At 53.1% G+C, this 15,086-nt stretch overlaps 2 protein-coding genes across 4 annotated transcripts; both read right to left on the bottom strand.

Moving 5' to 3' along the window:
• Nucleotides 1-651: 651 nt before the first annotated feature.
• LOC121485216 (kallikrein-11-like) lies at nt 652-5,224 on the bottom strand. Of its 3 annotated transcripts, XM_041745317.1 has the most exons (6): nt 5,126-5,224; nt 3,287-3,376; nt 2,630-2,771; nt 1,985-2,250; nt 1,307-1,443; nt 652-896 (listed from the first exon to the last, which is right to left on the bottom strand). In XM_041745317.1, the coding sequence occupies exons 2-6, from the start codon at nt 3,339-3,341 to the stop codon at nt 744-746; spliced, it is 753 nt and encodes a 250-aa protein (XP_041601251.1). In that variant the 5' UTR covers nt 3,342-3,376; nt 5,126-5,224; the 3' UTR covers nt 652-743. The 3 variants fall into 3 exon arrangements, with proteins under 3 accessions (XP_041601251.1, XP_041601249.1, XP_041601250.1); XM_041745315.1 differs by lacking the exon at nt 5,126-5,224 and having other exon boundaries at nt 1,985-2,320; nt 2,625-2,771; nt 3,287-3,341; XM_041745316.1 differs by lacking the exons at nt 2,630-2,771; nt 3,287-3,376; nt 5,126-5,224 and having other exon boundaries at nt 1,349-1,443; nt 1,985-2,596.
• A 955-nt stretch (nt 5,225-6,179) lies between these two features.
• Nucleotides 6,180-10,288, bottom strand: LOC121485378 (kallikrein-12-like). The gene is made up of 6 exons (XM_041745635.1): nt 10,213-10,288; nt 10,006-10,061; nt 9,463-9,622; nt 8,439-8,698; nt 7,385-7,518; nt 6,180-6,447 (listed from the first exon to the last, which is right to left on the bottom strand). The coding sequence occupies exons 1-6, from the start codon at nt 10,239-10,241 to the stop codon at nt 6,292-6,294; spliced, it is 795 nt and encodes a 264-aa protein (XP_041601569.1). The 5' UTR covers nt 10,242-10,288; the 3' UTR covers nt 6,180-6,291.
• Nucleotides 10,289-15,086: the final 4,798 nt, after the last annotated feature.

Raw genomic sequence — 15,086 nt, 5'->3', positions numbered from 1 at the left:
CCTCCTGGCCAGGACAGATCTGGAGGAAGTACTTGGCATGGACATTGGAAAGAAAAACAGCGATAGCTCCTTTTCATATGTCTTAATTATGTACACGCTGACTTACCTATTGTGCTATCATTCTTTTACCTGCATGATTTTACAGATAAGAAAACTGAGTTTCCATCAAGGCGGTTTCGCTCGGTAGTTAGGAAAGCACCTTGCTTTAAAGAAAAGAAAAAGAAAAGAAAAGAAAAGACCCTGCTTTAGATTCTTTGCTCTCCTCCTTACTGGCTGTGTGACTGTGAGCAAGCGACTTGTTTCTCTTGCCCAGTTTCCTCATCTGCAAAATGGGCATAATAATGCCACTTAATCCTTGTGACAATTAAGTTAGTTGATATGTTTAAAAGCCCTTGGACCAGGGCTTGGCATATAGTAAGCATTCCAAAGATTCATTCGTTCAGTAAGTATTTATTGAAACCTTGGGGTGAGTGCCAGGAGCTGTCTCTGGGGCTGGGGATACAAAAGGGAACCAAACAACTATTATCTCTCCCAGAATCACAAGTCAGTACAACAAGGAAGGATTTGACCCCCAAGCCTCACTAATTCCAAACCCTAGGTTGATTATTAAGCTGCACCGTCTCTCATGGTCAAGGAGGCTGAAAAGAAAATACATAAAGGCGACTTCGCTCAGGCTTGACTATTAGAATGAACAAGAGCCATGTTGCCAAGTAGGGATTAGGGGGGTGTTGGGCTGGTCCCGGCTAATTATTTTCCATAGTCTTCCGGATCCAGTCTACGTATTTGCAGACCTTGGTATAGACACCAGGCTTTCTGGTGACAGCACATGGATCCTGGCCCCAGGAGATAATTCCTTGAAGAGACCCGTCACAGACCAGAGGGCCCCCAGAGTCACCCTGGGCATGGAGAGAGAGACAACCAGTCAGAAAGGAGCAGTAGCCATGGGAGAGGGGCAGGGTTGGGCACTGTGTCGGGTAGGAGAGGGGGATTGGGTTAGGAGTAGGGTGAAGATTAAGGATGGGGTTGGTGAGATGATTAGGGGTGAAGTTGGAGCTATGGGTGGCAGTAAAGATGGGGTCAGGGTTGATTGGAGGATGATTGGGGCTGGAAATAGGGATGGGAATGTGGATGGAGCTGGAGATCCCATGGAGGTTAAAAACGGGAACCAGGGGTGGACATGGAGTTGGGATTGCAGGGGGAGACAGAGTTAGGGTTGGGAATGAGACTGTGGACATTGATAAAGAGACGGTTGAGGTGAGAGATGGGAGTGAGGCTGTGGCAGGAGACCCAGGCCCTGCCCCCTGACCTGGCAGGAGTCCTTGCCCGATTCCAGAACACTGGCACACACCATGGTGTTTGTGATGTTGCCAGGGTAGGCCTTCTCACACTCCTCGTGGTTAATGATGGTGATGTTGGCACATCGCAAGGTGTGGGGCAGCTGCACTGTGGAAACGGCACAAAGGGTTATGGAAAATGAAGAGCCCCTGGTCCCCTTCCCCACCTGCAGTGCCTCCTCTGTACCCACACTGTGGCCAGTCCCTGTCCTTCTTGCTTGACACCAACTCATCTCTCTCCTTGTAGCCATAGCACCAGGAATGCTAGCGAGTAAATTTATTATGCCAGCTGTTCTATATATACTATCTCTGATGCAGCCCTGGTAGGTGGGTGTGATTAGCCTCATTTTATAGAGAAGAAAACCTAGGTTCAGAGAGGTGAAGCCAGGTGCCTGCAGTCCTACAATTAGTAGGCTATGGATCTGGCACATTGTGTCTGACTCTGACACCCAGACTTTTGTCTCTACCCTCCCCAGCTCTTTTCCCCTCTTCTCTTTGATTAATCCCACCCCTGACATGCCCCAGGGAGCTTCCTCTCCTACTCTTGTGCTCTGGGACTCTCCCCTTTGAAGATCCTCTGGTTCCCTCTGTTCTTCCACAACCGTGATCACCCGCCCCTCCTCCTCCGCGCCCCCCTCTGGAGCCCCTACACTGGGGGCTGGATGTGGAGCCCCAGCCCGAAACGAGGCAGCGGGTGCCAGCGGTGACACAGTGTGATGACAGGGTGAGTGGTCGCACAGCCCAGGTGATGAAGGCTGCTCTGGTCATCTTCACCAGCATGATGTCATTGCGGTGGTCTTTGTTGGGGAGGCTGTTGTTGAAGTCTGGGTGGGGGAAGGACTCGGTGGCTGATAGGGTCTGCTCACAGCCATCCCGCCGCTGGAGGTTGTGCTCCCCCAGATGAACTACATATCGGCTGAGGTGGGAGAGATGGCGGTCAGAGATGGAAGGTGGGGGAGAGGCAGGAGAGGGGAGGGATAGGGAGAGACATGGGGAAGGGGTGAGTGCACCTGAGAGGACAGAGGAATATAGCTCCACTTCTGACCTCATCCTCATTTCCCACCGGAGCCTCCTTTCCAACTATATCCCCATCCCAGCACCCAACCCCCTTCCCAGCGCCATCCCAGTTCCCACACCTTCTGTCCATCCTTCCATCCTGGCTCCTTGTCCATCATCCATGCTACCCGGCCCATGCCCATCTCAGACCCTGTCATATTCTCCCCATCCCCAAGCCCCTCTCCATCCATCTCTCCATCTCCAGCCCCCTGCTGGCCCGCCCCAGCCCCCGCACCCACGGCTTGCGGCAGTGAGCTGCTGTCAGGAGCCATTTGGGAGCGATGAGGGTTGCCCCACAGAGCAGCCGTGTCTTCTGGAACAGAGCCACCTGCCAGGGCTGGGAATGAGGAGAGCACTCATACCCCTTGATGATCCTGGTCTCTGCTCTTACATGCCCTGGAGGGAAGTGAGGGCAAAAGAGGGGGCTCAGGCATAAGAGGCCTCCCAGATGTGGGGGTAGGGAGAACAGAGGAGTGGGTGGCCCAGGCCCTAGCCTGGTGTCCCACTGGGATGCACTGTCTGGATGGACCGGATATTAAATTATTGAAATCCTTCTGTACTGGTTGCTCAGTAGCTACTGTGCTGTGCTGTTTGTGTCTTCTGCCCCACTGGAGCCGCCCTGGCCCCTCCCCTGGGACCCTCCTTGACCTCTCCCCTTTGTAACATCTAAAGGGATTATGCTTGGCCCAGCAAGGGGCATTCAGGACTTCATTATGGCTCATATATCCATTTAGATGCTAGGGCATCTATATTTTCTATATTTTCTATATATTCTATATTTTCAGCATTGGCCCAGTCAATATCTAGGCATAGAGGGTTGAGGGATCATAGAGATTGAAGAGGGAGGCTCCTGCCCCCCCCCCCCCCCCCCCCCCCCCCCCCCCCCCCCCCCCCGCCATCCCCCACCATACCTGTCACCAGGGCAAACATGATTAATCGAAGAATCATCATGGCCTGGAGAGGGGAGGGGCAGGCTCCAGGTTCTTCTGGAAACAAGAAGGGACAAGGGGTCTTGATCACTTAATGGGGCGACTAGGGAGGCACTGGTTCATGCCCTCTCCTCCCTTCCTGGCCTGCTCCCGCTCCCCCGCAGAGAGAAACAACAGGGTTTTCACAACGTCCCAGGCTCCAAACCTTTAAAATAAATCTATGGTATCAAGGTGGCCTTGGAGGGGGCTGATCTTGGCTAAAAGCTTCCTGTAAGTAGCCAAGGAGGATGTGGCAGATGCTGGGAGGGGCTTTGACTGGGGCAAGTCATTGGCTGGCCCTGTTTCAAGTCAGCCAGGGTACCTGCACCTGCGAGATGCATTTGGGAGCATATTTTCCCTCTTGCCCGCCTGAGACCCAGCCAGGCCCCAGCAGCTTGGGGCAGGAGAGCAAAGGGAACCAGTGCCATCCAGCATCCACCCCAGGGTGATATGGGCCCTATGAGGGCTGCCTGGGGTGTGGTAGGGGGTTCAGCCTGGGACGGTGCTCAGACCCTGTCCTTCTGAATTCCTGCCCCTTTGAAGGACAGCCAAATATAACTGGGTGGAGCTGACCAGGAGAAGGGTCTATGCCCTCAGCTGCCCTGGCCAGCAGTGGGGGAGGGGGTGGGGGTAGGGGTGGAGGGCTGGATTCAGCTATCAGAGCAGGGATCAGAGGTCACTGAAGTTGGGGACAGCCAGTCAGAGAGACAGAGAGACAAAGAAGCAGAGGGCACCTACCCCAGCTGAGAAGGATAGAGCAGAGGGTACAGAGATAGAGGAGGCCTGGCTCACTCCAGGAGTGCAGGCTCCTGCAAGAGGGTCTTCCCTTCCCTCCCCGACTCATGCACCTATGGGCTTTGGGACGGGGACTCTGGGTGCCCACTGGTGGCGCTGGCAGCTGCCGTGGTGTGGCTCAGAGGCAGATTGGGTCAGAGCATCAGGCACCAGGCAGGTGCGGGATGGCCTGGATGACTGGGCCTCCTGGCCCTGCCTTACTGCCCTGGGGGTGGGGTGTGTGTGCTTGCCCACCGCCTGCCTGCTTCTGTCACCTCCCCAAGCCCCTCTTCTCTCTGTTTCTCCCTCTAGGCCCTGCATCCTTCCCCGTCAGGCTGTCTGTCAGTCTGTGAGTCTGTCTCTTCATCTCTGCCGGTTGCTGCCTCTCTTTAATGCTGCGTGTCATGTTTCTCTTTGCCTCCCTATGCCTGTGCCTCTCTCTCTCTCTCTCTCTCTCTCTCTCTCTTCCCCTCCCTCCCTCCCTCCCTCCCTCCCTCCCTCTCTCTCTCCCTCTCCCTTCTCCTCCATCTCTCTCTGCAGGACTGCTTTAAAACTTTATCTTTCTTTGTGTCTCTCTGTCTCTGCCTCCGTCTACCTCTCTCTCTCTCTCTCTCTCTCTCTCTCTCTCTCTCCCCACCTGGATCTCCCAGCCTCTGTGTCTCTCCTGTCCCTGCTCCTCCCTCCCCACAGCCCAAGCCCAGGTGGGCCTCTGACCTTCTCTGGGCCCTCCCTTCTCCATTCCAAGGAGGGGGGAAACTGGGGCGTCACAGAGGTGGGGCTGCTGCCAGCCGAAGGGGCAGGACGGGAGGGTGGGGGAGGCAGGTTGGGGCCTGTGGGAGTCAAGGCTCAGGAGAGGGAGTCAGCCCTCTTGCAAGGCCTCAACCCCTTGTGCTCCTCTGGGGCTTCCCTTCTGCCACACTTCCCTCCGCCCCCCTCTCCTGCCTCTGCCTCCCAGGAACCCTGGGGCCCCCCAAATCCAGCTGTGGCACTTACTCGCTGCGAGACTTAGGTCCGATGACTTCCGAGTCTGAGCCACCTCAATTTCCTGTCTGCCGATCCCTCTATCTCCGGGCCTGCTTGTTATCAGTGAGATCTTCCTGCCTCCCTGTCTTGCCCTCCTCTCTCCCCTAACCAGAAGTGGGGCAAGATGACTGGGTATGGGCTCCTAAGGCAGCCAGCCCTGGCCTCAAACCCCGGCTCTGCCTCTTCCTACCACAGTGACGTGAGCCAAGGAACTCCACCCCGGCGAGGCTCAGTTTCTTCATCTGCGAGATGGGGGGACAGCCCTGCCTTGGGGTGGTTGGGATGAGGACTCCACGGGAGCTGAATGTAGCAGACTCCCAGCAGGAATTCCCACGCCATCACCATCACCCCTCACTCTCACACCCCCTAGCTCCCCTTCCATTCGCTGGGGAGAAGCTCCCTTTGCACCTCCTGGATGGCAGTGAAGACAGAACCCAAGGGATGGGCAGGACTATTTTAAGACCTAGGCTGTGTCTTCCTGCTTTCCAAGGCTACACCCCACCTTCTATCATTACAAACGTATTAAAATGAACCCACATCCCACATTAAATATAATGTGTGCTCCACAACTCCAGCAAAGTGAAGTCAGAATTGGCTAGGTGGAAGAGTGTTACATTTTATAGATATTTAATTCGATGGTCATGAATTTTGATTTTTTCAATTTTCATTTGGTATTTTGGGGCCAGTAATATTTTCCCCCTCAGGTCTTTCATGAGTATGGTTCCTAGAGTGCTGGATGGAGGGGGAAGAAATGGCCCTCATTTTTATTGTTATGAGTAACTTTCTCCACCCCATTGCTGTGTGACCCCCTAAGGGAAAACCCTCGCCCTCTGTGATCTCTATTTCTACACCTGTGAGTAGGAGAACTGACGAGCTTCCCTCCTGCGTCCACCAGCACTAGGATATCAAATAGACAAACATCGTTCCTCTTCCAGTTATATTTATTCGGATAGTCAGACATTCCTCCCTCCCCCGACCACAGGACCTAGAAGCGCTGGCTGGAGGGGGAGTTCTGGGAGGAAGATCCCCAGCCCAAGAAGAGTGGGAGCCAGGGGTGATAACGGAAGAGGTGTTGGTGCTCGGAGGGTTCAGTCAGTGTAGCCCCCAAGCTGAGGGGTGGAGGTGGAGGGAGCACGTTAGTTGTTCCTCATGACCATCCGGATCCAGTCCACATATTTGCAAATATTGGTGTAGACTCCCGGGATGCCTTTTTGACCACAAGGCTCCACAGTCCCCCAGGACACCAGACCCTGAAGGACGTTTCCGCACACCAGGGGCCCCCCAGAGTCGCCCTGGAATACAGAAGGAGAAGGAGCACCGAATGAATACGGGAGAAATCCTGTTCTCATTTTCCTTTCCCCGACCCCCAAGCCCATCCCCAGGCCTCGAAGACGGTGGCTCCGACCAAGCCTGGTCATCAAGAGAGTAGAGCATTGCTGAGTTCCCACGTTCCTGGCACAGCGATGACTGACCAATAGAGAAGAACACACTGTTCCTAGGGGGCCAATCCCAGGGAAGGCCGGGCCCCATAAAGGGGCAGGGAAGTGGGCTCTCAAGGACATTGGCTAGAGCTCTGGCCAATGAGCGAAGAGAGTGAGTGTCTTCAATGACCAATCTCGGGGAAGGAGGTGGGGACCCGTGAGAGTTCTGTAGAGGATGACTGGCTGGGGCCCTGACCAATGAGGGAAAGAGCACAACCACTAGTGGCCAATCCCAGCAAAGGAAGGCGGGATCTATAAACCTTCTCTCAGGCCCAGAGGCTGGAGCCTTGGCCAGTCAGGTGGGGCAGCCTCCAACCCGGAGGACCTAAGAGAGCAAGGTAGCAGAATTCAAGGGCAGGAGAGTCCACCAGCCTCCTTTCCTGCCTCCATCCTAGATCCTCTCACTCTTGCCTGGGCCGGCATCAATTGGAGGACACAGGGAGAGAGACAACCGGTTACACGCCTCAATTCCAAATCCTTGCCAGCTCTTTACCTTCCCCCATCTTCTCTTCGTCTCTTCCTCTTCCTCTCCTGTGCCCCTCCCATCTTTCCTTCTCTGTTCTCTCCCTCCCTCCCTCTATTCTCTCCACCCACCCCTCCTTCTCTCTGCCCTCCCTCCATCACCTGGGTCTCCCTGCCTTATCCTGCGCCTCCCCTTCTTTCTGACCACATCTCTCTCTCCCTCATCCTCCCTGCTCTGTCTCCTACTTCCAGCCTGGGTGACCAGGCACTGACTGCGTCCACTCACCTGGCAGGCATCCGCCCCTTCGGTGCCGCTGGCACACACCATGTTGTCCGTGATTCTCCCTGGGAACACAGCCCGGCAGTCAGCACTGGAAACAATGGAGACATTGAGGCACTGGAGCAGGTCTGGGAATGGATCTGGAATGGAAGATAGAAGCCACAGCGTTCCCCAAAGCTCCCTATTTGGGAGCCACCACCCCCCACTCAAGGAAGCAAGTATAAGTCTATACCCTGCCCTTTTCCTGTGACCCCCCACTACAATCTGCAAACTTCTAAATTTCAGATTTATGACCTCATTTCATAGTGACCCTTGCCCCAGTTCATTGACCTAGTCTCCTGACCTTTAACCTATGACTCTGAGTGCCATAACTCGAGACATTCTTTGTCTCTCCAACCTCAGAAGCAATGAATCTGGACCCACTTTTATTCTTAAATTCCAGATGCTCTGACCTTTAACCTTCAGTCTTATACTTAGATTGCAACTTGACTTCAAGTTAAGGTCCCTCTCTGTTTCCAGACCCCACATTTCTTGTCTTCTCTTAAACTTTCAAACTCAGCTATAAACCATTGGTCCCAACTCCAAAGTGACTTATAATCCCTGTTTATTTGACCCCGGACTCCATGACCCCTAACCTCTAGGGCTTCAAATCCCAGGCCAGTGATCCCTGATTGAATCCTAGTTTCCACCCTCAGATTATGGCCAGCTTGTGCAACATCTGGATCCCATGTCCTCAACTCTACAATGACCTCTAACACCAGAGTCCATGACCCCTGACTCCAAGATCCTATCTCTATATGCCCTTTGCTACAGTTTGATGGCCCCTGCCATTGCTCTAGCTTCTAACCACATCCCTGACCCATGACTTCTGACTTTATACCCAACCCCTTAACTACTTTGAATCCCAAGACCCCTGGTCCACCATGATCTCTGACCCCAAACCACAATCCTCATGTTTGACTCTTGATCCATCCTTCTGCTGAAATGGCATGACTCCTGATCTCTCACCCTACACCCCAGACTTTGCCCATCCTGAGCCCTGACCCCGATGCCCCCTTACTCCAGAGTCGATTGGTGATGCCCCAGCCTGAAATCTGGCATTTGGTGCCAGCCGCTGCACAGGTGGTGGGCAGGGGAAGGGGCTGTATGCTGTGAGTCAAGGGGACGGGGGTGCCCAGTCGCAGGAGCCGGATGTCATTGTCATGGCTGTGCTGGGCTCCCTGGTAACTGGGGTGGGTCATGGAGAAGCCACTTCGCCGAATCTTCTCCGTCCAGTCCAGCCTGCTGAGGCTATGCTCCCCCAGGCGCACCCAGTACCTGCTGGGGGTCAAGGTGGCTCAGCGAGGGTGGGGTGGGCCCCTGGCTCCCAGGCCCTGCAGCCTCTCTCTGCTGCTCTGCACCTCCATGACCGTCCTCACTTTCTGACAAGCTTGCTCTATCTCTATCCGTCTCTCATCTCTTTCACCATCTTTCCACTTCCCGTGTTTGCCTCCTTCTCCTCCTGAACCCCTGCATCCCTGTCCCTCTCTGATTCTCTTCACTGAGGCAGGGACATCCATCTGTCATGCTCCCTGCTCTGTTCCCACCACCTAGAAGCTGCCTGGGCTGTCAGTGGAAGCAAAGAGTGAGTCATGAGACAACTCTCTCTGTTCTTTCCCTGAATCAATCCATTCTTTGTGCCTGAAATTCCTTTTGAAAAAAAGCTCAGAGTTTCAGACCTAGAAATCCCGGTCTCCTCATTTTATAGATGGGATAGCTGAGGCCCAGAGAGATTGCCCAGGTTGGGTCAGGGAAAGCCTGGGTGGTGACTGAGGTCATATGGGAAGGAAGGGGAACATGAGGGAATGGGAACAAGTAGGTGGGCGGGTGCCAGGACCCTTCCCGCCCTCCACTCCACCCACCCCACCTAGCCCCAGCCCAGGCCCATTGTTGAGGAAGTCCTATTTCTTGTCTAACCTTTTGCTGCAGGACCATCTCCTCACTCCTTGGCACCTCCCTCTTCTGAACCTCTACCCTGAGGGATCCTCTCCCCATCACCCTTCCTTTGCCTACCCCTGGAAGGAACCACCCAGACAGGGACTTACCTGCCACTGCAGTGAGCAGCTGTGAGGACCCACCTGCGGTCAATGAGGACCCCCCCACAGCGCAGGTTGGCGCCCTCAAACAGCCCCACCTGCCAAGGCTGTGAGTGACGGGCACACTCCTTGCCTTTGACAATCTTCTCTGTGGCCGGTTGGCTGAGCCCTGAGGACAGGGGTGTGGGCCAGAGGGATGGGGTCAGAGATCTAGAGATTGGGGATCAGAGATAGGAAGAGAGATGCAGAGATGAAGACAGAGAGAGGAAGAGAAAGGTTAAAAAACAGAGAGATGCTTAAAGAAAGGAGGGAGACAGAGACAGAGATTCACAGATAGAGAGAAGAGACAGAGCATAGTGACAGGAAGAAACAGAGTAGAGATTGATCAGGATTCAGGGGGACAGAGGTGGCAGGGCCCCGAGACCCAGAGGTGAGTGGAGGCACAGAGGCAGCCTCCTACCCTCTTCAGTGCCAGGCTGGGGACCAGACCTGGAAGGAAGTTAGGGCCTCCTGTTGGGTTTAAAGGGACCCCCACTACCCTGGGGAACTCACCAGTAACACAGAAGAGTAACAGGATGCTGGAACCCAGGGTGACCCACCTCCAGGTCCTGGGAAAAGTGGGGGAATCTCAGATATGGCCCTTTTCCTGCCAACCTACCCCTCCTGCCAGCAACTCCAAGAGGACGACAGGATGCCTGCCCATTCCCCTCTGTCCACCTTGGGTGTCACCCCATTGGTGACCATCTGCCCCCTCCTCACCTTGTCCCTCTGCCTGCTGGGTCCTCCATGTGGTTGTCACAATTTCAGACTGTCTGTCTCTGCTGTCTCTCTGTCCACTACCTGCCTTCCTGTCATCCACCCACCACTCTGCTAGTCAGCTCTCCCACTGTCCACCTGGCTTCTCAGCCACCTGTCATGCTGCCCCACCTGTCCCCCTCCTTCTGTCTGTCTGCCCCAGACCGGCAGCTGACACAGCTTTTAACTCTCTTTGTCCCAGCCCATGTAATTTCCGGGTTGAGGGAAGGGGACCAGGAAGACATGGGGTGGGGCACCCTCTAATCCTGTAGAAACTCTTCTCAGCTAATGGCACCTAATTGAGCTTTACAATGAAAGGGAGGGAGGGGGCGGGGGAGAGCCCTGGATGGTTGTGGGGGAAAGACTCAACCCCACTCCTTCTCCCTTCCTCTCCAAGCCAGCACCCGAGACCCGTGACAATGTGATCTGGGAACTGGGTTCTAATCCCGTTTCCCGATGAAGAAGGCTCAGGGAGGGTGGGGCACCAACACTGGGCCCCTCCCCACCCTGTGCAGAAAGTGGGCAGGAGGGTGAGTGGCTAAGAGCTCAGAACAGCGCAAGAAAGAGGCTGAGAAAGCCAGAGCAGAGAGAGCCCAGACAGAGAAAAGAAGGAAGAGATTTCAAAATAGGGCATCAGGAAGAGACTGAAGCCATTTCCAAACGAGTTCCCCTGGAGTTGATCCTAACTGACTCTTCTAAAGGCACAGTCCACCTTGTTCTCCACCAAGAAGCCCACTCTTCCTATCTGCACATGGTCGATTTATCTAATTCCATGAAACTTTGTGGGGCTCTTTTCCTTACATGAAGGCCTCCACTGAGAAAGGGACAGGCTACTGAGAGAGAACCAGGGACAAGACAGTCTGTGCTTTCTTCAGCTTTTGATTCATTTTGAGATACCAGCTAACTCAACACCTCTCTATTTCTGGATAGCTGGGGGCTCTGCTTTATTGAGGTGCAATTTGCATGTCATAAAATTCACCCTCAGCTCCATTCCAGAGCTGCCATCTGGAACACACACCAGCACTGCCGGTTCCCATGGCTTTTCAGGAGAAGATGGAAATTCAGATTTATGGTAGGACATTTCCTGATTTTAAAATATTGGCAAGGCACCTGACTGGCTCAGTCAATAGAGCATGTGACTCTTGATCTCAGGGGTTGTAAGTTCAAACCTTACATTGGGTGTAGAGATTACTTAAAAACAATAAGAAAACTTTAAAATAAAATCAAATATTGGTAAACAACAACAAACAACTATGGGCCCCACCTCTCTCTCTCACTCTCTCTCTCGACTTCTTTCTGACTCTGCTTTTTAAAAATGCTTTATTTTTTATTTATTTTATTTATTTATTTATTTATTTTTAAAGATCTTTTATTTATTTATTTTATTTATGATAGTCACACACAGAGAGAGAGAGAGGCAGAGACATAGGCAAAGGGAGAAGCAGGCTCCATGCACCGGGAGCCCGATGTGGGATTCGATCCCGGGTCTCCAGGATCGCGCCCTGGGCCAAAGGCAGGCGCTAAACCGCTGCGCCACCCAGGGATCCCAAAAATGCTTTATTTTTTAATGATTTCATTTATTTATTTGAGAGACAGAGATAGTGAGTGAAAGAGCGCATGAGTATGGGGGGAGGGAGAAGCAGATTCCCCACTGAGCAGGGAGCCTGACCTGAGCCGAAGGCTGACACAACCAACTGAGCCACCTAGGCGCCCCTACTTTTTTTTTTTTTAAGATTTTATTTATTTATTTATTTGAGAGATTGCTCAAGCAGAGGGAGTGGCAGGCAGAGGGAGAGGGAGAGGGAGAAGCTGTCTCTCCACTGAGCAGGGAGCCCGATGAGGGCCTTGATTCCAGGACTATGGAATCACAACCTGAGCCGAAGGTAGATGCTTAATCTACTGAGCTACCCAGGTGCGCCTCTGCCTCTACTTTTTAAAAGTAAAACTCATATAACATCAAATTTAGCACTTGAACCATTTTCAAGTCCACAATTCAGTGAATTCCACCACACTCAAAATACTCTGCAACCATCACCACAATCTAATTCCAGGACATTTTCTTCACCTCCCAGAAGAGACTCTATACCCATTTGACTGAGGTCCATCACATGATGAATGGTAAATAAAATATGGTCTATCCACACTACAGAGTATTTATTCAGCCAGAAAAAGGAGTGTAGCACAGACACCTACAGTATAGATGAATTTTGCAAACAATATGTTAGGTGAAAGAAGGCAGTCACAAAGGCCACATGTTGTATGGTCCCACATACGTGCAAACATGCAAAACAGGCATCTCCATAGGGACAAAAGCAGATTGGTGGTGCTGGGGCTGCAGAAGTGGGGAGTGGCTACCTAGTGGTTCTCTTTTGACATACAGACTGGCAGCTTGTGGCTTCTGGAAAAAGCAAATCCCTTCTTTTGTAGCTGGAGGCTTAAAAACGGCACGGATTGGCTCACAGCCTCCCTCACTCAGGGAAAGCTCTGAGCACTTTTGCCACCCTCCCTGCCTGCCCCCCCCCAACCCCCCACCCCTGCCGGGAGCTCCCTGAGCTCTCAAGTCTCAAGCTCCTGTGCTCTACTCATAGGCATCATTGCAAGCTCAATATGCAGTCTGTTCCCTAGAGAGAACCCAGCCACCCCAACACCCGGGACAAGGGGCCCCAGCATGGAGACCATCACAGATGTGGAAACTGAAGCAGGACTAGATTAAAGTCACTCGCCCACAACCAGGCAGCTGGCAAGTGGCAGAACCAGAGTTTGAACCCAAGCAGGGTGGCGAACCCTGATGGTTGGTGAACCCAACCAGCCAAGCAGGCTGGCTCCAGAGCCTATATCATTAATCATCATCCAGAGATATGAATGAACAAATGAATGGCTAACTGAATGAGTGCAGGGGTGAACGGAGGAGGACATGAATGTCCCTACAGGTTTCAAAGAAGAAGGCTAGCTTTTGGAATCCTAAGCCAAAACCTCAGCTCATGCCAGGACTCACTGGGGACCATCAGGCTTTGGATCAACCTTAGTTTGTTCATCCGAACAGTGGGGTTGGGAGGCAGCTCCCTGTCTGCACACCACTTCCTCTTGGGATCATCAAACGAGGCAACAAAAGATGGGTACATGGAGACACTCTCAAAATTGCCCTTCCCAGTTTCTTTCTGAAGAAGAAATTTTCAAAGCTGAAATCTTTAAATCTTTTTTTTTCTCAGGTGTAAAGAACTATCTGCTATAGGGGAATCCCTGGGTGGCGCAGCGGTTTGGCGCCTGCCTTTGGCCCAGGGCGCGATCCTGGAGACCCGGGATCGAATCCCACATCAGGCTCCCGGTGCATGGAGCCTGCTTCTCCCTCTGCCTGTGTCTCTGCCTCTCTCTCTTTCTCTCTGTATGACTATCATAAATAATAAATAAAAAATTAAAAAAAATTAAAAAAAAAAAAGAACTATCTGCTATAAGTTGGGGCTGTTCTTTGTCTTTTGTCTCTCTCTCTCTACACCTCTCCCCCCCCCTTACTCTCCTATTTCTCTGTCCCATTCATTCACTCATGCATTCACTCAACAAACATTTTTGAGATGTCCTGTGTGCCTGACCCTCTGTCAGATGACACTGCGACCACAGAGCTACACCAGAACCAGCACCCCCCACCCCGAGCCTGCCCTGTTTCTTTTCCATGCTTCCCAACTAGACTTATCCATGGAGATCTACTCACCGCTTGGCCCCCACAGCTGTGGTCTTTGGGGTCTCCAGAGACTTCCATGTTGAGCAACCCCGTGGTCTCCTGGTCCTCCCTTTCCTCAGCCTTCAGGCAGCCTTCCACGTGGACTGCCGCTCCCTCCTTCATGCATTTCTGGTTTCTCTCCCACTTTCTGTCTCTCTTACTTATAAATAGGACTTTTTTTTCCTCCCCTGGTGCCTTTACAAACAAGGGTGTTCCCAGGGCCAGTTCTAAGCCTTGTCCTCTGCACTGACTGCATACACAGGACAGTTTCACTTGTCATCTGGGGCAGGATGGCTCTTAAGAGTTCCTCCCTGACTTCAGGTCTCTCTGTTGTACAGCCTCCTGGATGATCCAAACCCAGCTCCCTGACTGTCCCACCAATCTGCTCTTAGACCCTACTTGCTCCATCTTATGGCTCCACAACTCAACTGGTCCTCTGGTCTGGACCCTTGGGACACTGATTCTCCCTAGGACCCAGTGTCCCTTCCTTCCTCCTGATCCATCCTGTCCCAAGACTGCTGCCAACCCCAGCTGCTCCTTTGCCCAGAAATGCTACTCTGCAGCCATTGGTGTCTTGCATGCCCCTGGGCCCCCATCACTGTGACCCCTAGGAGCTCGGCATCTCCCCCTTCCTCCTGCCCCAGCTTTCCATCTCAGGGGGGCTCACCACCAGCCCATTCACTAAGCTGAACTCATACTCTCCTCCTTCCCCTTCCTCAGCCCTCCCTCATCCCACTCTCTCCAACCCCAGCTCAGGCCCCAACCCCTCCTCTCTGGACCATCACTCTAGCCTCCTACCTGGATTCCCTATCTCCAGGCTCACCAAGCCCTCCTCTCCAGACAGACCCCACAGGGGTCTTTCTACATCTAACCTGTTCATTCTTTTCTGCCACAGCCCTCCCATGGCTCCCTGGATTATATATGGCTTCCATCCATGGTTCCCAGCACAGAGCTTTAACATCCCTTGGAACTTCCTGAGTGGTGGAGGTGAGGAGCACCTTGTGTTATTCATAATAAGCTGCTTTAAAACAAATAATAGGGCAGCCCTGGTGGCTTAGCGGTTTAGCACCGCCTTTGGCCCAGGGGGTGATCCTGGAGACCCAGGATGGAGTCCCACATCGAG

The sequence above is a fragment of the Vulpes lagopus genome, chromosome 2 (genome assembly GCF_018345385.1).
Source record: "Vulpes lagopus strain Blue_001 chromosome 2, ASM1834538v1, whole genome shotgun sequence".
Classification (NCBI taxonomy): domain Eukaryota; kingdom Metazoa; phylum Chordata; class Mammalia; order Carnivora; family Canidae; genus Vulpes; species Vulpes lagopus.
Note: the sequence above shows the minus strand (reverse complement) of the source record. Positions and strands in the feature narration are given on the sequence as shown.